The 21,156-nt window shown below is 39.4% G+C and overlaps 1 protein-coding gene across 25 annotated transcripts in view; it reads right to left on the bottom strand.

Annotated features, from left to right (window-relative positions):
• Window positions 1–21,156, bottom strand: part of FRYL (FRY like transcription coactivator) — a 434,628-nt gene that overhangs the window by 21,610 nt on the left and 391,862 nt on the right. For 15 of the 25 annotated variants that reach the window (XM_075066487.1, XM_075066485.1, XM_075066486.1 and 12 more), the window contains 5 exons: window positions 19,022–19,195; window positions 12,763–13,010; window positions 8,251–8,458; window positions 2,576–2,725; window positions 1,738–1,836 (listed from right to left, as the gene is read on the bottom strand). In XM_075066487.1, coding sequence (XP_074922588.1) covers window positions 1,738–1,836; window positions 2,576–2,725; window positions 8,251–8,458; window positions 12,763–13,010; window positions 19,022–19,195 — 879 coding nt within the window. The remainder of the gene's footprint in view (window positions 1–1,737; window positions 1,837–2,575; window positions 2,726–8,250; window positions 8,459–12,762; window positions 13,011–19,021; window positions 19,196–21,156) is intronic. The other 10 variants (XM_075066466.1, XM_075066472.1, XM_075066474.1 and 7 more) reach the window with 1 other exon arrangement.

Raw genomic sequence — 21,156 nt, 5'->3', positions numbered from 1 at the left:
TAAGATGAAACATATGGTTTCATCTTAATGTTTTGATTTAGTCTCATCTCAAACTAGAAAAGTGTCTTGGCTGAGAATACAGTAGCCTTTCTAATAAACCTAATTGAAATTTCTCTCCCTAAGTGTGTATTTAAAAGGACAATGCCAACTAGAAAAATCACCTCTGTGTGAAAATTTAGGATCTATTATGGTGTGACTTCTAATATTACTGTAACTGGCGGAGTCTCGGGTGAAAAAAATGCCTCTTTTTTATAGTTTGTTTACTTTGTTTACATTTGACAGAACTTTGAATCTGATCCAACTCCCACTGAAGTCAGTGGCAGACTCTCCATTGACTCCAATTAAAGTTAGATCAAATTCTCTTGAGTATAGTCAGTTTCACTGTTTCCTTTGTATAAGCAAAGCCCCTTAATAACAGAGTCAGGACAAGAAAAGTCTTTATTAAAAATATTAAAAAAACCTTTTTAATAAAATTCAGGAAAAACAATTAAAAGACTAATTAATAAAAACTAGAGTTTTCAAACATGTTTCTCCATGAAGTTCAAACTGATGGAGTCTAATTAAGTATAGAGATACTTTATTCAGGAAACCGGATGCCTCTTGAGATTCCTTCTAACAAAAATGTGGCACCATGTCTGAACCATTTGATAGGTGATTGCAAGTGTGATGTGTTTATGGTCATTACATACTTTGAGTGGTGTAAGATTGATGTTTATTACACAACTCCATGCCTACTTGAATCTATTAGGGAAATACCAAAAGAGACCACTTATGATTTCAAAACAGAAGAGCTAGAAAGACCAAATTCAGAGCCAATGTCCCAGGCTCATATCTTTGGATATCTCAATGGATGCAAGCCCATAGGGTAAGCCTGCTTGGAACTGATTCAATATATTTCCTGAGCAGCTTCTGATAAGACTTCTATAGATCACCAGCAACATTTTCAAAATGTTCTCTCCAAATCGCACCCCAGTGGTCAGTGACAACAGTACCAGCACTACCCTTCCCAGAGGCTGATCTCTTTTCTAGACAATTAGTCCTACAAAGCTGTGTACAACTTGCATCTCTTCCTGCATTTGCAGAGGTGAATCTGATTCCATATTTTCTTTTAGTTGGTGAAAGGGAAAGCTGTTTGAATTTCGTGAGTTAGTATCCTTCTAAAGTCAGTGTCATGACACTGATTCACAAAAACAAGTGCACATGCTTTGCTGAAAGTTCAATTTTTAAACCTACTGTCCTTTGCACAGAGGCTAGGCATTAAATATACCTTCAGGGTCTAAGCTATTTCATCATATTGTCTAAATGTCAACTTTATTTTAAATAGCAGCACTACAAACCCTCTCTACCCCATAGTACTTATATAAAGGAGTAATAAGCCTATGATGAGTTCAGCATTAATGCTAAAATTCTCTTTTACCTTTTGAACATCTAACAATTACCCATAAATACAGTAAAAAAGTAATATGTGTAGGTAGGTGCAACAAGCATCAACTACCCGTAGCACAAACAACTTTTTCAAACTATACACAACACAACAGAGAATGCTAGTAACAAAAGGAAGCAAGCTATTCCATCAGTATGCCACAGCAATTTCTTTTTTAACTTTAAGTCTACTATTTTGTTTGAGATACAAGACAGACATGTAGCTTTTTAAAATCTCCTTGTTAATCTACTGAAATTCTAGTATTCTCTTAAATTCTAAAAAAGGCATGAGCCTATGGAATAATGCAGACTCACCTGCTCTGCTGCCTCTCTTTTGGCATTATAGGTATCTAGATGTTCTTGGAGCTCTAGAACGCTGAACTTCAACATTTCTAGTAAGCCACAGGACATCAGCTAGAATAGAAAAATATTTTTTTTTCTACAAACAAATTAAACACTTAAACTGTTAGACCACATTTGGGATATCAAATAAAACTAGATGCTGTGCACATCACGAGTAAAACCTCTGTTTTTAAGTTTAAACAAACATTTGCAGCCACACCACCCCAAGCTGAGATCCAGTAAAATCTTGAAAGGTAAGCAGGGTTGTGCCTAGTTAGGACTTGGATGAGAGACCTCAAAGGAATTCTGACCATTTATAAATAAAAGGATATTGAATGCCCCTCCCCCGCAATGCACAATGTAGTTTGACAAATGAAACCTTGTAAAGAACAGTAAGTGAAATTAATTGATATCTACTATCTAAGTCAATCTATTGTTTGTCCTTACCATATAGAAGTTACTTGCGAGAAATACCTATATTTAACAATTTTTGTATAATCAGAAAGGGCTATATTTCACAACTGAATTTACAGCTATAAACTATTTTTAATACTCTTCTGTTTCATTCATACAAATTAATCTTTTTGTTTTTAAATACAAGTACTATCTATGCTGCTGCAGTTAGTGACAATGGGAGAGATTGTCAAAGGCACTATCATCTTTTGGCTGCCTACTTGTACCTTTGAAAAAATTCCCTCAAAATTATTTTGCAAAGGTTGAACCATGAAATATTCTGTGCCCCTGCAGAAAGATTATTAAATAATAGATATTTTAATCTAGCACTGCACTGCCGACTGCACATGAGATTTACCGTTTCAGCATCAATAAAGACTGTTGGGCATTCCGAACACATCATCATCACCTCCAGCGAACTTTTAAATTTTGTTCTAATACGCTGTAGACCTTCACCAAGAAAACTGATTGAATCATTTGTTATAGTGCCAAACTTTCTTTGAATGGTCTAAAAGAACAAAAAATAGAAAGAAATATTTACTTTGCATTACTTCCTTTTTTCCTTTCTTTTTCCAGATAAAGGAAATCTTTTTTCTATTCTGACAAAGAATTTCTTTGTAAACTATTTTTATTTATGACAACACACTTTTTTTGGTCATTATTACATTTTACACACACACACACACACACACACACACACACACACACACACACACACACACACACACACACACACACACACACACACACACACCTGTTTGCATGATAAAAGCAGTAAAACATTATGAGAAGGGAAACAGTTCCCAAAATTATGGTACTATATATTGCCTTGAGTCAGGGATGAATGCATTATTTAGGAGTAGTAAAGCGACAACTTAGATTGTAAGCTCTTTTGGGGCAGAGATTCTTTTTGTACAATGCCTACTACAACAAGATCCTTGTCCATGACTGGTTGCTGGGAGGTGCCACAATAATACAAACAAATAGGACCCTACCAAATTCATGGTCCATTTTGGTCAATTTCACAGCCAGGGATTTTTTTTATTAGTCAATTTCATGATTTCAGATATTTACATCTGAAATTTCACAGTGGTGTAACTGTGGGGGTCCCGACCCAAAAGGCAGTCAGGTAGAAGGGCTGCAAGGCTATTGTAGGGGGATCATGAGATTGACACCCTTACTGCCGCCCTGCTGCTGGCAGAGGCACTGCCTTCAGAGTTAGGCAGCCAGAGAGGAAGGCTGCTGGCTGGGAGACCGCTCTAAAGCCAGCGCCACCACCAGTGGCAGCACAGAAGTGACGGTGGTAGGGGAGGGGCTCACCACATGTCTGATTTTCCCAGGAGTCTCCTCCATGCTTGGAGTGGGGGGACAGGAGGCGACAGCTGGAGCTGCAGCCTCCCACCATGGCCATGGGAAGGGGAGTGACAGCTGGAGCCACGGAGCTTCCTGCTGCTGGGGGAGATCCTGGAGGTGGGTATGACCCACTCTAGGTGCAGCCCCTGCAGGGGAAGAGGAACTCTCGTTCCTCCCCATTTCTAGTGGACTAGCAGCTGGAGCCCTGTGAAGGGTAGGAGATCCCATGAAATCTGGCACCTAGCTAGGGAAGATTAGATTTCACAGTCCATGACATGTTTTTCACGGCTGTGAATCTGGTAGGGTCCTACAAATAAATGATAAGTGATTTATGCAGGTCATCGTCAACAAGTGCCAATTAAAAGTTTATGCCAGCAAACACCATCATCTTTTTGATACAACATAGAAAATAATACTTTAGAAAACTTTTTAAATTATGTTTATTCATTTTTTAAAAATTAAATGTGTTTATAAGACTATGGTTCTGACCTAGTATGTTCCAATAAATTCTTTTTATAACACCTGAAAAATTACATACAAAAGATCTACATTCAAATACTGTTAGTAAGATTGCAAAGTCAAGCACTCAGTAGCTAGGAAATGTCAAGATTAAGGTTGTCTGTTCAATCTTCATTCTGCTACTTGCACTTATGCGTTTTGATCACGGCCCCTCTGAACCACAATGGACAGATTCTATAGCAGGTACTCATTAGTTCAGTAGCAGGAAACTCTCAATTTCACAGAAATACTAATTAGCTCAATTTCTTGATTTTTCATAATATGCTGCTGAATTTTCTAAATTTTATGAAGCCTCTGGGTAACAGAGAACAGTTACTCCCAACGTTGCTAGATGCTCAGGGACACTGTGAAAAGAGCACTCAGCTTTTCTCTGCCATTGCTACTCCAAATGGGAGTTTGGGGCTATGGTGCAGGAGTGCGGTGTGGTCACAAGAGGCCCCTTGCCTTCTGGTGGTACGCCTATGGACCCCAATTACCGTAGTCCAGTCCTGCACACATCAGAGCCTGGGTGAGATGGAAATCTCCCCATTGCCTGCAGTCCAATGACTTGGCCCTGGTTTACTACATTCCCCCCAGGGCACACACCTTCACAGCTAGTCAAGGTTAGTCCTCGTGAGCCAGGGAGAGTTGCTGCTCTGCTTTCTGGCTCCCCCTTTTATGAACATCAGGGAAAGAGAGAGTACTGCTTATGCAATGCATTCCCCCTTGTGGTGAAAGCAGCAGAGAGAGAGGAAGCTGAAGCCAGGCCATGGTGGAACAGGGAGGACTAAAATGGCAGGTATCTGTAGCCAAAGTGTGAAATTTCATAGCATATGATAAAATGACAAATTCAGCAGAGAATCAGAGTATATGGGGTACTGATTATGATACAGTCTTTAATTACAAAATCACATAGTTTTTTCTCACTGGACCCTTGCCTCATTCAGTGCACAGAATGGATGGTGATCAGGGAATGAATGAGGGTTATGTAGTGAATGAATCTGCTGTCTGAACCATGCCTTCTTCATTTATTGCAGAATTTGAAAGGTGTATAGTGAATGAGGCAGGGAACTGGAGCAAGAGAAATGATAGTTTCCTGATCAAGGTAGTTGAATGCCACCCAGTAGGACTGTGTTGTATCATACCTCTGTCACAGACTTCCTGTGTAATGCTGAACAAATGACTTAAATCAATATTTTCACAAGCGGATACTAATAGTTTGTTTCTCTTCTTCTGGGTGCCCAACTTCAGACAGCTGTGGTCTGATTTTCAGAGAAGTTCATAGAATCATAGACTATCAGGGTTACAAGGGACTTAAGGAGGTCATCTAGTCCAACCTCCTGCTCAAAGCAGGACCAATCCCCAGACAGATTTTTACCCTATTTCCCTAAATGGCCTCCTCAAGGATTGAACTCCCAACCCTGGGTTTAGTGGGCCAATGCTCAAACCACTGAGCTATCCCTCCCCTCCAAAGTTGAGCATTTGTAACTACAGCTGAATTAACTGGGAGATGATGCTCAAGCTTAAGGCAGTGTAGTCTGGAGGAATGAGCACAGGACTGGGGTCAGGAAGTCTTGAATTTTAATATTTGCTCTGCCACTCACTCACTGTGTGGCCTTGATCAAGTCACTTTGTCTTTCTGTATCAGTTTCACTCAGGTAATAGTACTTATCCACCTCCTCACACGATATTGGGAGGATTAATTAATGAATGCCTAATCTGCAGTGCTTAGAACATATCAAGTGCTATAAAAATGCTAAGTACTCTGAAAAAAATCAGGCCCTAGTTGGGCTCCCAATCATTGATGCAACTTAAATTAACAGAAATTTTTGAACTTAATCTCTAGTGTATCAATCCCCTTTTTTTGAAAAACCTCCTTACCTTGTGGGGTTTTGTGAAGATAAACTCATTAATATTTGTTAGACTGGCATACTTTGGTGATGAGTGCTACAGAAAAGCTCATGAAGAAATCAATAACTCTACAATCAGCAAAGGGTTTGACTCATAGACTCATAGGTCAGAAGGGACCAACATGATCATCTAGTCTGACCTCCTGCACAAAGCAGGCCACAGAACCCTACCCATCCACTTCTATAAAAACCCCTAACCTATGTCCGAGTTATTGAAGTCTTCAAACTGTTGGTTTGAAGACCTCAAGCAGAGAACACCAGCAAGTGACCCATGCCTCATGCTGCAGGGGAAGCGAAAAACCTCCAGAGTGTCAGCCAATCTGCCCTGGAGGAAAATTCCTTCCCGACCCAAATATGGCGATCAGCTATTACCCTGAGCCTGTGGGCAAGGCTCCCCAGCCAGCAGTCAGGAAAGAATCTCTGCAGTAACTCCGATCCCATCCCATCCACATCCATTGCAGACCATTGAGCAGACGACCTATCTGCTGATAATTCAAGGACAATTGCCAAAATTAAACTATCCTATCATATCATCCCTTCCAAAACTTATTCAAGCTTAGTCTTAAAGCCAGATATGTCTTTTTGCCTCCACTACTCCCCTCGGAAGGCTGTTCCAGAACTTCACTCCTCTAATAGTTAGAAACCTTCGTCTAATTTCAAGCCTGAACTTTCTAGTGTCCAGTTTGTACCCATTCGTCCTTGTGTCTACATTAGTACTAAGCTTAATAATTTCCTCCCTCCCTAATGTTAATCCCCCTATATTTATATGGAGCAAGCATATCCCGCCGGAGTCTTCTTTTGGTTAGGCTAAAGAAGCCAAGCTCTTTGAGTCTCCTTTCATAAGGCAGGTTTTCCATTCTCGGGATCATCCTAGTAGCCCGTCTCTGAATCTGTTCCAGTTTGAATTCATCCTTCTTAAACATGGGAGACCAGAACTGCACACAGTATTCGGGGAGGTCTCACCAGCGCCTTATACAACGGTACTAACACCTCCTTATCTTTGCTGGAAATACTTCACCTGATGCACCCTAAAACCGTATTTGCTTTTTAACGGCCATATCGCATTGGCGGCTCATAGTCATCCTGCGATCAACCAATACCCAAGGTCCTTCTCCTCCTCTGTTGTTTTCCAACTGATGCGTCCCCAATGTATATCGAAAATTCTTATTATTAATCCCTAAGTGCATGACCTTGCACTTTTCACTATTAAATTTCATCCTATTACTATTACTCCAGTTTACAAGGTCATCCAGATCTTCCTGTATGGTATCCCGGTCCTTCTCTGTGTTAGCAATACCCCCCCAGCTTTGTATCATCCGCAAACTTTATTAGCACATTTCCCGCTCTTTGTGCCAAGGTCAGTAATAAAAAGGTTAAATAAAATTGGTCCCAAAACCGATCCTTGAGGAACTCCACTAGTAACCTCCTTCCAGCCTGACAGTTCACCCTTCAGTACAACCCGTTGGAGTCTCCCTTTAACCAATTCCTAATCACCTTTCAATATTCATATTCATCCCCCTCTTTTCCAGTTTAACTAACAATTCCCCATGTGGAACCGTGTCAAATTCCTACTGAAATCAAGGTAAATTACGATCTACCGCATTTCCTTTGTCTAAATAATCCGTCACCTTCTCGAAGAAGGAGATCAGGTTTGGATGATGTTCAGTAAAAAACAAAGTGTGTGTGGGGTGGGACACAAATGATGAGGATAAAAAATAAATACTGAACAGATGTCTCATTTCCTGCACAGTATCCATCCTCTCAGGGGTGGCTCCAGGCCTCAGCACGCCAAGCGCATGCTTGGGGTGGCATGCCACAGTGGATGCTCTGCTGGCTGCTGGGAGGGCGGCAGGCAGGCAGCATTCGGCAGCATGCCTGTGGAGTGTCCGTTGGTCCCGTGGCTCTGGTGGACCTCCCGCAGGCGTGCTTGCGGAGGGTCCACTGGTCCCGCGGCTTCGGTGGAGCCATGGGACCAGCGGACCTTCTGCTGGTACGCCTGCGGGAGGTCCACCGGAGCTGCGGGACCGGCGACTGTCAGAGCGCCCCCCACAGCATGCCGCCGTGCTTGGGGCAGTGAAATGGCTAGAGCTGCCCCTGCATCCTCTTAACTGAATGAGGCAGGGTCTTGTGGAAAAAAATACTTCATGATCATATAACAACATTATTTTAATATATCTGAATTATTTATGGTAGTTTCAGGCCTTGGAAAATTAATTAGAAAAATAAACAGTTTGGAAAAGGGTCAGAAACTAATTAGTAATGAGTCACTGACCTGAAATAACCTGGAGAACACATGAAAAGTATAGACTGCACAAGATCCATCAGTGTCTGACAGCATCTGATTGACGTGGCAGCGCCAGGCCTCCTCTTCATCATCATATGCCACTGGTTGAAAAGCTGCCAATATGGCAGAAAGAAATGGTGAAGGTGGTGGGGAAGTCTGTACATCTGGAAAACCATCCTGTTCTTCCTCCTCCTGGCTGTAAATAAAGTAAATGATGTAAGCTTGTCAGTAAATACTATGAGGGAAAAAAAGAAACAGTTTTCACTAATCTAATTTATTTTGAAAATTTTAATTAGAACATGCAATACAACTGAGTCACTAAAATTAAAAATCTAGAGAGAATTCTATTTTGTTTTGAACAAAATGAAATCTGCAGTGAAACTATAGTAGACAATGAAGCAGGAGAAGATTAAAAGGCTTTTGTAAGAAAGGCGTTTGCTGCTATAATATAAATGTTGATACTTGCAGCCCCAAATATCCAATAAGTCTAACAAAGCAAGCAGAATAAACATATATTATGCTGTTTCTGTTTAACATTTTTATCTACAGAACGTTTATCTACAGGACATATTTTCTTGCCAAAAATAATTTAATGAATATTCCACTCCTTGGCTATCTGATCATCTGCAATGTAACAAAGCTCTAGCTTATCTTGGGAGCAACCCAAAAGCTCTTGCTGCAGTATACCAATTTTGAAAATTATCTTAAGTAACATCCATATGTAGATGGAAATAGATTGAAACAGGTCCACATTTGTGGACAATTTAACAAGCTTTTGTGCAAAGAATGTCCTACAGATAGACTTTTCATCATGTATCAATGCTCTGATAATGCTGTTAATTATGAGACAGATTAATCAATGCTGATATTCAAAGTCACTAACAATTTTAAAAAACTTCTGTATTAGAATGAATTATATTTTTAAACAATTATTTTTCTTGATGTTTATTATACAACAAGCTTGTTATTTGTTTTGCAATTAGAGATATTTATAAAAAAAATTTATAAAATTAACATGATTCCCCCTACCCCCACCAGCACCAGCCTCCCTTTCAGAGAGGCACTTAAAGCACATTTTAAATAAAACTTGTCCATTTAACACAATAAGATGCTCGCAAATTTGCATTCTTCTTGATGCTAACAATTTTAGTAGTAGATTGTAGCAGCTAAACCAGGGGTCGGCAACCTTTCAGTAGTAGTGTGCCGAGTCTTCATTTATTCACTTTAATTTAAGGTTTCACGGGCCAGTAATACATTTTAACGTTTTTAGAAGGCCTCTTTCTATACGTCTAATATATAACTAAACTATTATTGTAGGTAAAGTAAATAAGATTTTTAAAATGTTTAAGAAGCGTCATTTAAAATTAAATTAAAATGTAGCGTCCCCCCTCTCCCCCTCCGTATCGGTGGCCAGGACCCAGGCAGTGTGAGTGCCACTGAAAATCAGTTTGTGTGCCGCCTTTGGCATGCATGCCGTAGATTGCCTACCCCTGAGCTAGGCCATGCTTGGTAGACCAAATTGCTCCTCCTTATTTTTTCAGTCCTTGACCAGAGAAAATCTTTTGAAAAACAATATTGTTTAGACGACGCATCACAGCAATCATTTACAACATGATACTGGGAAATAAGTTGGTTTTGTAATATTTGCATGTGTTCAGTCGTGCAATACCCATAAAAGCTATGAGTAAAGCAAGCCTTTGTGAGCAGACTAGAGGCAGGCAGTTTCTCCCATAATCTACAAGCAAAGCTTGCAACATTTACCAGACACCTATTAGTCAGAGGACTAACCCTAAACAGTTATCTTCATCACCTTTAGGATTAGAACTAATTTTTTTTAATGTGAACACACTGCAAGAACTGGTGAATTCTAATTAGTACATGGCAAATCAAATTGGTGTCGATTGGTATCAGCCTTTAATTTTTCCAAGGCATATTACAGTGAGCCAATATAAAAACCTACAATGCTCAGCTGCTCCTGTTCCTCTCTCATTGTGATTTATTCATCTTCAAACTCTCAGTCTGTGCTTTCTTGCTCTCCCTGAACTTCTAAAGCTTACCTTCTGTGCTTCTGTGGTCCCCAAACTTTCCCCCTCCCCCCATGTTTAAAATCATCAATGGGTACAACATGTGAAATGCCTTCATCAAGCAAGGAAGAACTATGTAGATGATCAGAAGGATCTTCTTGATGAACAGGTATTTCTTCATCATTCGTATCTTGCTGTTTCTCTGTCTCTTGAACTTAATGAGCAAAGTGATAAGATTTACAAGAATTTGCAACAGGCGACTTACATGTAGACCACATGTATTGTGGGGAAACTTGTCCTTGAAAATGTGGATATTATGGCCTAGGATGGCTGATATGACCATGGTTGCTGATCAGATGGGAAAGAAACATCTGACCAATTTTGGGGAAGCCAAGGAGTATACTGAGGATTTAAATCCTTAGGTTAGCAGGAGGTTTTTTCCTATATCCCTCCCTGATGATATTTTCCTTTTGTTGATATACTTTCCTCTTCGGAAGGGCTCTCTTGTCAGAGTCTGAGGAGGAATTAGAGACTTTGGATGCAGAAACCTCTAATATTGGAATCATATAATAGGTGATTGCAGGATCTGAACGGAGTTCACATCCTTAATCATACTGCTATATTTTCTCACATAAATTTTCATCACAGGAACCCTTGTTTCTTTCTAGGAAGTGGATCTGGCTAGTACCAAAAATGGGCAAGACTCCCAGGATTGGTGAGTCAGGTGTTAGAGTTACCCTGAGATTTGGTGAGGAAACAAAAGAACCCCTCAGAGATGAGAAATTGTTTGGAAGAGAAACTTGTGATGAGGTTGCTGTTGCTGTTGCTGTCTCCCTCTGCACTGAAGAATCTTCAGAGGCTTGGACCAGTGCCAGTAGCAAGCAGGATTTAATTAATAATGATGGTTGTGACAGTGTGTACCTATCGCGCCCTGGTTCAACAGGGGTTAACCACACTCTGTAGGCCGAGAAAGCCATGCCCCTTCACCCCTGCTGGGCATACACCAGCTGGAACCAGAGTATAAAAAGGAGTAGCTAAGTTCAGCCTGGACTGGCCACAGACAAGAGAAGATGTGTGTTACAGACTCCTGCACGGAGACTGCCAGAGCTCTAGGACCCAAAAGCCAGCTGGGCTGAGGCTCCAATCGACCCACAGCCGACCGCCGTCAATGGAGGAGAGACAGCAGAGGTCATAAGATTACCAGTCTTGAATGGAAGGGTAGGAAGTGGCACAGGGATATGGACTGAGCTACCGGGTGAGCTAGACTAATTGTGGAAACACCGGTTCCCTAGGGTCACACAACAGAACTGCCCCCATGGAGCCACGCTACCATGTGCTGAAGGGTGACTGCACTGACCCTGGGGGCCAAGGCAGCTGTGGTGACACAGGAGGCTAGGCTACTTGGACTACTACATTTTACTTTGATTCCCCCAAGACCTGATGCCCCACGTTGGGGTATACTTGTGATCATGGTACCAACAAAGGTAGTGCACAGTAGACAATGCTGAGCGTTGCAGTGCTGTGACGGGCAGTACTGGTAAATCTGGTGCCTTGGTGGGCTGTAATAAACACACCTTTGCATTCCTGTGCCCTTGAGCCCTTGTTATCAAAGATGATCTCTGTGCTGGCTCTGTATTATGGTGCAGAACTGAGGGTTTTGGTTCCACTTCTTCCCCATCCCAGCAGCAAATGACTCCATTGAGAAGCCAATCCTCTTACTTCATCGACTCGCATTTAAGATGCCAGTCCTTGGACAACAGGGATTCCTGACTAAGCTGATGGATTTTTTTTTTTAGTCTCTTTCAGTTTCTTTACTGCTCCTGAGCTCAATGTCACATCTCTAGTGACAGGCGCAGTGGAAGGATGAGTTAGGAACAAGAAGTCTCTGTGCTCAGTCTCTACTCCGAGGCTGATATAATGCTCTTGGATCTTTCCATAAAAAAAAATAAAGAAAAGAGAAGCCTTTCCCCCGACAGATCTAGGCTCTGACATAACTAAACCTGCCCCAATCTGCTCTCTCTCTTTCTTCTGCCAATGGCTAAATGAAACAGTAACAACAACAACTAACTATAAACAAATTAATTATAAACTTCTACTCTACTAAGTAACAAAAACTACAAAAAGGACACAATTTTGTTCTGACTCACTGTCTAAAGTGGTTAGAAAGAACTGAGTGGAATTTGGGCATAAAGGGGGCATGAACAAACCTTGACAGATACTACTAGTGAAAATGCTACTAACTCTTGTTCTGGGGTACACAGACACCCATAAGTGGGATCCATGTTGGGAGTTATTCCAAGAATGAATCAAACATTTATTTGATGTTCTTATTTTAAAAATTTGTACTGTTAGAAGATTTCTATTCATAAGTATGAGATATTCAACCAGAAAAAGGACTGCTTTACTTGACTAATGTGGAAGCCAGAATATGCAAGTGGTACATTATTTCTGCAGTTAAAATAAAGTGTACTCTTACCTAGATAATCCAGAGAAGTCAGCTTCTTCTTCTTCACATCTCTCATCTAGCTCTTTCAAAGCAAGAGTGACATCTTCTTCACATACAGATTCAGAACAGCTCTCAGGAGCTGGCAGTTTTGGCATTTCAGGAATTTCCAACTCTAGAGGTTCCTGACAGATCAGAGATTCTTGTTCTTGTAATACATATGATCCAGTATCTTCACTAGCAATGCTAACCTGTTCATCCTTGACAGTTGAACTGCCATCCTGCAAAGCAAGTGTATTTTTCATTGCTCCTCCAGAAAGGACAGATATATATCAACTTTTCTTAAGCTACAGGAGTCAGTACTTAAAAACAAAAGTATGTTTACATCACCCAGTTTTATTTTAAGTATTCAGATATGTGGATTCTTCATATACTGAATTATACACCTTTAGTTATGCTTCAGTCATAAAGAATGTTCCTTTTTAATGTTTTCCAACTTCTGGTTAGAATACTCCTCAATTTTTCTTTCTAAAATGCCATTTGTCATGTATAGCAAATGTAATTTTTCCATTAATGTCAACTAATGATGTTACAAGAAAGCCCTCTCATGAAAATGTGTGCAAATACTTTAAATATTTTTTCTAAACAAAACTAATATGATCAAAACCTTCAAAGTTTAACTTTTGAGTGAACAGATCAAAAATCATCAGCTCATGATTGCCTATAGCATCAAACTCCTACTTCCAGAACCACTATGAAAAAAACTCTTCCCTTTCCATTCTCCCTCCTCAAACAGTTCCCCATCATAAATAACTGGCAGAATGGAAGAAACCACCCTGGGAAACAGATTTTGCATAATTTGTCTTAATAAACTGGAGTTATTGCTAGAACTCTCATTTTTAACTCTGGCCAATTAAAGTTATATACTACATCACTGACTATCATGAGTAAATCATTCTGATATACATTAGAACGTCCTGTACTTTTTTCCACTGTAAAACACTACAACATTAACATCACTACATTAAACAGATGATGGGTTTTGGACTTAGCTAATTTATGAATGAGCCCAAACACCGGAAATATTCATTAGATTTTATTTCCACAATAAAAATCATCTTCCTTATAATTGTTGTTCTCAGGAGGCAATTTTCTATGTAGATTAGCACTCTCACGGTGATGTTATGTCTCCTACACTGGGACACACAGGATTGCTCTCAAGTTATTTCAGAGAATTTCTACTGTGCACACACTCTCTCTCTCTCTCTGTTATGGCTTCCATCAATCCCAAATTTCCTTTCACTATAAACTAACTGAACACATATTAAAGACTGGACACTCCATCCCTGAATAGCAGTACATCATCATTTACGCTCACATTTGTCCTGAAGCTATTAGACCTTGACAGTGATATGCTAGGCTGTGATAGTACTCTGTTCCTTATGACAATTGGCTAATGACATCACCCCTGAAATACCCCTTTTAGACATTAAATCTGGGGTTCTGTCACATAAAAATAGCTATTTTGTCCAACCAAATAGCTAATGTCCATGGGCATGCCAGACATTTTAAAGAAAAAACAATGTAGGTCTAAACAGTGGCCCATTTCTAGTACAGATTTTTTCAAATCAAGGTCAAAGGGTGAGTCCAGATCTACAAAGAACTTAATGGAGAGAAGTATCAGAGGGGTAGCCATGTTAGTCTGGATCTGTAAAAGCAGCAAAGAATCCTGTGGCACCTTATAGACTAACAGACGTTTTGAAGCACGAGCTTTCGTGGCTGAATATCCACTTCGTCAGATGCATGTAGTGGACAACCCAGGAAAGCTCATGCTCCAAAACGTCTGTTAGTCTATAAGGTGCCACAGGATTCTATAATGGAAAGAGATTATTAATAAGGTAAGTATTCTCTAGTTATTCTTCCAGATAAAAAAAGGAACAGTCAAATGTGTGCTATTGTTCTGAATATTGCTGTCTGTGCTAATATGTGCTAAATGTGTCTTCTCCACATGTTCAAGGCTGAAATTTTCTAGACTCCTTAATAGAGAAATGCTTTCAGTTAAGCTGTATACAGTAGAAGGGCATACGGAACACCTGCAAAATGTCATAATTCATCAGAAATCTTAATGAATCTGCAATGCCAGTGGTGATGCAGACTGATGTTGTATCCTTCCCTAAGAACTTGCTTGATGGTTAGGTATTCGTTTTCGTAAGGAAGATACCATTAGGAATGGAAATTCCCTGTTCTCACTACAAGACTGACATACTGTTATTGGGAAATAACCTAATGTGCATGAATGAAACAATAAGGTTCAGAACACACAGCTATTCTCTCTGATCTAGAAAGAGAAAGAAAAACTGAATTCCGTGAAATCTTGCAATTTTTATTTTATAGTATTTAACATTAACTTTTTTTCAATTGTTTTAGTTTTAAATCTGTGCCAGAGTCTTCAGAGAATTCAGTTGTTTCTGAATTTTCCATTATTAAAAATATTCATAATTTGCCTGGAAACTTTGTTAGAAATCTTTTTCTCTGCTAATTTTAACCTGTGTATATTCATTACGTCTCAAAAAGAGAAAAAAGTCCTAGCGAGAGGCTCCCCCCTTAGTCTAATGATGATCAAAGGGATGGAATTCAAGTCATCTGAGCAAGGGTGAAAGGAACTGGGTATGTTTAGTTTGGAAAATAGGAGATGGGGGGGTGGAGAGATACAAGGAAAACTACCTCTTTGAGGTCAAAAAATGTAGAGCAAAAGTGAGAACTGCCAAAAGCCAGGCAGAGTTGGACCTTCCAAAGGAAAGTAAAACCTATTCTAAAAGATTCTTTAACCATATAAATAAAAATAAAGCCAGGAAAGAAGAAGAGGGACCGCTAAACACTGAGGAGGGGTGGAGCTTAAAGACAGTCTAGATATGGCCCAATACCTAAATGTATACATTGCCATAAATGAATACAGACCTATTAGTTTGACCTCAATTGTATGCAAGGTTTTAGAACAAATTTTGAAGGACAGTAGTTAAGGACATAGAGGTAAATGCTAATTGGGATAAAATACAACATTGTTTTATAAAAAGTGGATCAGACTAACTTGATCTCTTTGAGAAGATAACCCATTTTCTAGACAAAGGAAATGTAGGTCTAATCTACCTGGATTCCAGTACAGATCCACATGGGAAATTATTAAATGGTGAAGACAGATAAACTCATTAAAGGGGAGACTGCAACAGGTTATGCCAAAAGGTGAACTGTGAGGTGGAGGGAGATTACTAGCGGAGTTTCTCAAGAATTGATGTTGGGCCCAATTTTATTTAACATTTTCATTAGTGCCCTGGGCATGAAAAATGGGAGTGTGCTAACAAAATTTGCAGATGACACACAGCTGGGAACCATTGCCAATATGTAGGAGGACTGGAATGTTATACAAGGATTTGGATGACCTTGAAAGCCAGTATAACAGAAATAGGATGAAATTTAATAGTGCAAAGTGCAAAGTCATGCACTTAGGGACTTACAACAAGAATTTTTGCTATAAGCTGGGGACGTATCAGTTGGAAGTGAAAGAGGAGGAGAAAGACGTGGGTATACTGGAAGATCACAGGACGACTATGAAATACTAATATCATGCAGCCATAAAAAAGACTAACGCAATCCTAGGATGCGTATCAGGCGAGGTATTGCCAGTAGAGATAGGTAAGTGTTATCATCATTATACAATGATTTCATTTGAAATACTGTGTGCAATTCTGGTTTCCCATGTTTAAGAAAGATGAATTCAAACTGGAACAGGTGCAGAGAAGGGCTACTAGGATGATCAGAGGAATGGAGAACCTAAATTAGAAGAGGAGTTTTAAGGATCTTATCTTGCTTAGCCTAACAAAATGAATGCTCAGGGGAGCGATGATTACTCTCTATAAATACATCAGTGGGATGAACACTAGGGAGGGAGAAGAGTTATCTAGTTTAAGGGACAATCCTGGCACAAGAACAAATGGATATAAACTGGCCATCAATAAATTTAGGCATTAAATTAAATGAAGGTTTCCAACCATCAGCGGAGTGAAGTTCTGGAACAGCTTTCCATGGGGGGTGGGGGTAGTGGGGCAAAAAAACCTAATTTGTTTCAAGAATGAGTTTGATAAGTTTATGGAGGGGATGGGATGTTGAGATTGTCACAATGGCACATGGTCCATCCACGACTAGAAACAAATATTTCTAACAGCTAGCGATGGGACACTAGATGGAGACGGCTCAAAGTTATTACCAAAAATTCTTTCCCGGGTGTCTAAAATGATGGATTGAGCTCGCATGCTCAGGGACTAAGGACTGCCATCTTTGGGGTTGGGACGGAATTTTCCTGGCTTTTTTTTTTTTTTTTGTTTGGCCTTCTGCATCACAGGGCACAGGTCAATTGCTGGTTTGAACTGGAGTAAATATTGGATTTTCTGTAATCTGAAGTCTTTAAATCAAGATTTGAGGCAGAGGTCAGATTAAATGATCATAAAGAAAGCAATGGAGCAGTTGACAGGTTTCCTTCAGATGAATTTACATGACTTTGAAACACAAATGTGGCATTTTAAATTATGTCTTACTAGTACCAAAACACTGGCTGCTGAGAGGAACTCTTACGTATGAATTCCAATATTTCCATTTTATTTTCTATCAGGACTGGCACAAATGATATAAATTAAACAAGCTGTGATACAGTTTTAGGCTCCAGACCTGCAACTGGCTCATCATGGGTGAACCTTTGTACTCCCAAGGAGCCCCACTGTCCTCAATGGGGCACACATGGGTGAGCATCTACCCGCATGGATCCACTTGAAAAACAGGGGCATTAAGATGCTGGACTGGGAATTAGTCATAAACCTTCACCTATAACAGCAATACAAGCTGTTCACCTAACTGATCTCTCCACCAATGAAGGGAAAGCTCTCCAGCCAAGCAGCTGTGATATCCTGCTTTCCACTGGGCAGTGCAAGATTGCTGAAGTTATCTTACAACTCAGTTTACACACCATGTATCCGTTCAGGGTTTTTATTAGAAATCGTTTTAGACTTGAATAAAAGGATATTTCTTTTGGTAGGGGTTTTCAAGTGGTTACAGTATATGTCTTTTAACCAAGTGTTGTGGGTGGTGAGAAGAACACAGTAAACAAAAGTAAGGGGGATAGGAAGGGCTAAAGAAAAAAGTAAGAAAAAGAAACATAAGCTGCGACTGAGACTGGACCAGAAATAGAGAGCAAGGAAGCAGAGTTCCCTGCTCTGGTGAACCTTGTTCCAGGAAGAGGCAGATCCACTGAGCCAGGATTTACTTTCCTTCACTATGGTGCCCCACTGTCCCACATCTAGCATGGTATGGTGGAGAAGTTAGTCCTTCTCCAAGAATGCATAGCCCCCAAACTCCCATTTAACCAAATACTGTATTAGGAGAGTTTAGTGTTCCATAAGAGCTGACAGAATTTGGTTTTGTGTTTTAAACAAGCAATGAATAATCCAGTGCTTTTCTAAACATAATGGAATTGAAAATTAACCTGGTAATCTTTACTAGACCTAGAAATTACAAAAGGCAACCTAAAACAAGTCAAGTTCACTTTCCAGTCAAATAAAACCACCATATACGAAGTTTTCATCTAAAAATATTAGGTATTGTAGAAACAGTAGCAACTGAACTAGTTTTGTTTTAAAATTAATTTTGTTATTTTAAAACTATTCAAATGATTTTTTAAAACATCTTAAAATCAACCAGGAAACTAAAATACTCACAGATTTCTGGGAGGCTATTAGCTGGAATCTGGCTTACTCCACACAGGCCTTTCCAAAAAAATACCACTAGAATTCTGAGATCCTTTTTAAAGGCTTATTTGATTAAACCAACTACTAACACAGCTGGCCTGAGGTTTTAATCCCAATCCATAGCACCAAATCACATAAACCCGTGGAAAGCAAAAAAGCAAAAGGTTTTTAGAAGAAAATAGTGCTATAGAAAGATTTTCACCATACCCAGGAAAAGCATCTTTCACACAAGCCTATTGTTATTCTTCACCACAAAATGCTCATTAATAGCACTTCAAGAATATTTTTAACCTGTGGTAAATTTCCTGAGTCCATCATAAGAGATTTTCATTCCCAGGAGACATTTTATATTCAATAAGAAAGCCCAACAGGTTAAAAATATTGAAGATAAATCAAATAATCAGTTTAACAGATGAAAATTCTGTTGAAAAGAAAGCAAAAGCTGCTATGCAGTGCTAAAAAGAGCCCAAATCAGTCATGCACCAGCCCACATTTCTCACCACCTCAGGCAGCTGGTTGCTAGAGTTATCTAGAGGTGAAGCCTCCAAACTTGGGGTCTCAGCTCTGATTTGAAGCACCTCTTCTGTTCCCATACTGCTAGTGGAGTCTTGAGACTGCAATAATGAACTTGCACGATCTGATATTGTTTCATCTATGGCAGAATCACTGTTTAACTAAGAGAGAAAAAAACATATGTGAAATATTTCAGTGGTTGACTGGAACCATATAAGCTAAAGACAACAAGAAATTAACTGAAGTTTCTTTGGACATAGTTTGCTTCAACCAAGTAAATATTAATGTATATCTGCACATCACAAAAAGAAATCATATACACCTCTATCCCAATATAACATGACCCGACATAACACGAATTTGGATATAACGCGGTAAAGCAGTGCTCCAAGGGGGACGGGGCTGCACACTCTGGCGGATCACAGCAAGTTCGATACAATGCAGTTTCATCTATAATGTGGTAAGATTTTTTGACTCCCGAGGACAGCGTTATATCTGGGCAGAGGTGTATTAATAAAGTACTCTACATCTCTATTCAAACCATTATGTGCATGTCTGCAACATTTAACTTTCCTTCAAAGGAAGTTTAAAGTAATTTTTGGTACATGGAAAACGTTCTCTATTTTGTTAATAAAGACTTTTTTGTGCTTCTGAAAGATGCTAGATTGAAATTCTTTGGCATGGGCAGTGATAGTGCAAGCTTTTGCATAAACGTGCCTCACCTATGACTACCTCCAAGGATGTCTAATTTCTAATTTCCATTTTTGTACAGTAACAGGGTATCTATTTCCTCTTTTTTAATAAGTCTTCTAAAAGGAGGATGATAATTAAGGACCATGATAGTACAGACGATTTTTTCAAGTCAATGTCACTGTAACAACCAAGTGATGTAAGGAGTAGGTTCTCTCTCTCTTCCCAACCCCCGGTATTGCTTTTGAGATAGTCCAACTAGCTAGACACAAACCATTAATAAAATTCTAATAGTTACACTAAGAGCAATTTTTGCAGCAATCCAAATAAACTAAATTTTATTAATATAAAGTTGGATTTGGTTTAATTGGTGATACTAATATAAGGGCATCACATATTCCAGAATCTTTATTAAAGAGTCGAGTTATTTGATATTTCTTGGCAAATTTGTTCCCTACTACACGGTCTAAATATATTTCATATACCTCTTATATGTCCTTCAGCTATATCACTTCATCTATGTCAAACAGAAAGGTCACAGGCATTCTGCCAATACCACAGGACCTAGAATATATTATGCATACCATGGGTATGCCTACACTGCAATTAAATACCTGTGGCTGGACTGTGTCACCTGACTTGGGTTGTGCGGCTCAGGTTGTGAGGCTGTAAAATTGTGGTGTAGACATTTGGACCCAGGCTGGCGCCAAGACTCTGGGACTCCAAGTCCCACTCAGGTCCCAGATGTCAGGCTCCAGCCCACGCCTGAATGTCTACACCACAATTTTATAGCCCTGCAGCCTGAACCAGCTGATATGAGCCAGTTGGAGGTGTTTAAGTGTGAAGAATATAGGGTAATATGCTGTCTTAAAATAAAAGTTTAAGTTTTTTCTGGTATCTGTAGAACTAACCCAAGATCATATTAGGAAAATACTGAGATTATCTCCGGAATTCTTTTCATTATCTAAGCCACTTGCCCAAAGGTTGCTGATCCCTGATCTATGCTTTTGTGTTGTTTCTGGTGAAACAGAAATGTTCTGAAGATTAAAAAAAAAACCCAAACCTTTTCTTTCACCTCAGCTACAGTGATAGCAGAGTCTTACTATTAACATAATGAGGCCAAAAAAAGCTAATTTAAATGAGGTGCTAATCAGGATAATTTAGATAATTCTTTGCTACCTATAAATAGCATTGTTTGGTTTCTGGCTCTTTTTGCAGTTTTTTTTTTTTTTAAACATATCTGATGGTAAAATGATGATTTCTGTGCTATCACTTTATGTATACCAGGGGTCAGCAACCTTTCAGAAGGGGTGTGCCAAGTCTTCATTTATTCACTTTAATTTAAGGTTTCATATGCCAGTAATACATTTTAACGTTTTTAGAAGGTCTCTTTCTATAAGTCTATAATATATAACTAAACTATTATTGTATG

This window comes from Chelonoidis abingdonii, chromosome 5 (assembly GCF_003597395.2).
Source record: "Chelonoidis abingdonii isolate Lonesome George chromosome 5, CheloAbing_2.0, whole genome shotgun sequence".
NCBI lineage: Eukaryota > Metazoa > Chordata > Testudines > Testudinidae > Chelonoidis > Chelonoidis abingdonii.
The sequence above is the reverse complement of the archived record's forward strand: the minus strand, read 5'-3'. Positions and strand labels throughout refer to the sequence as shown.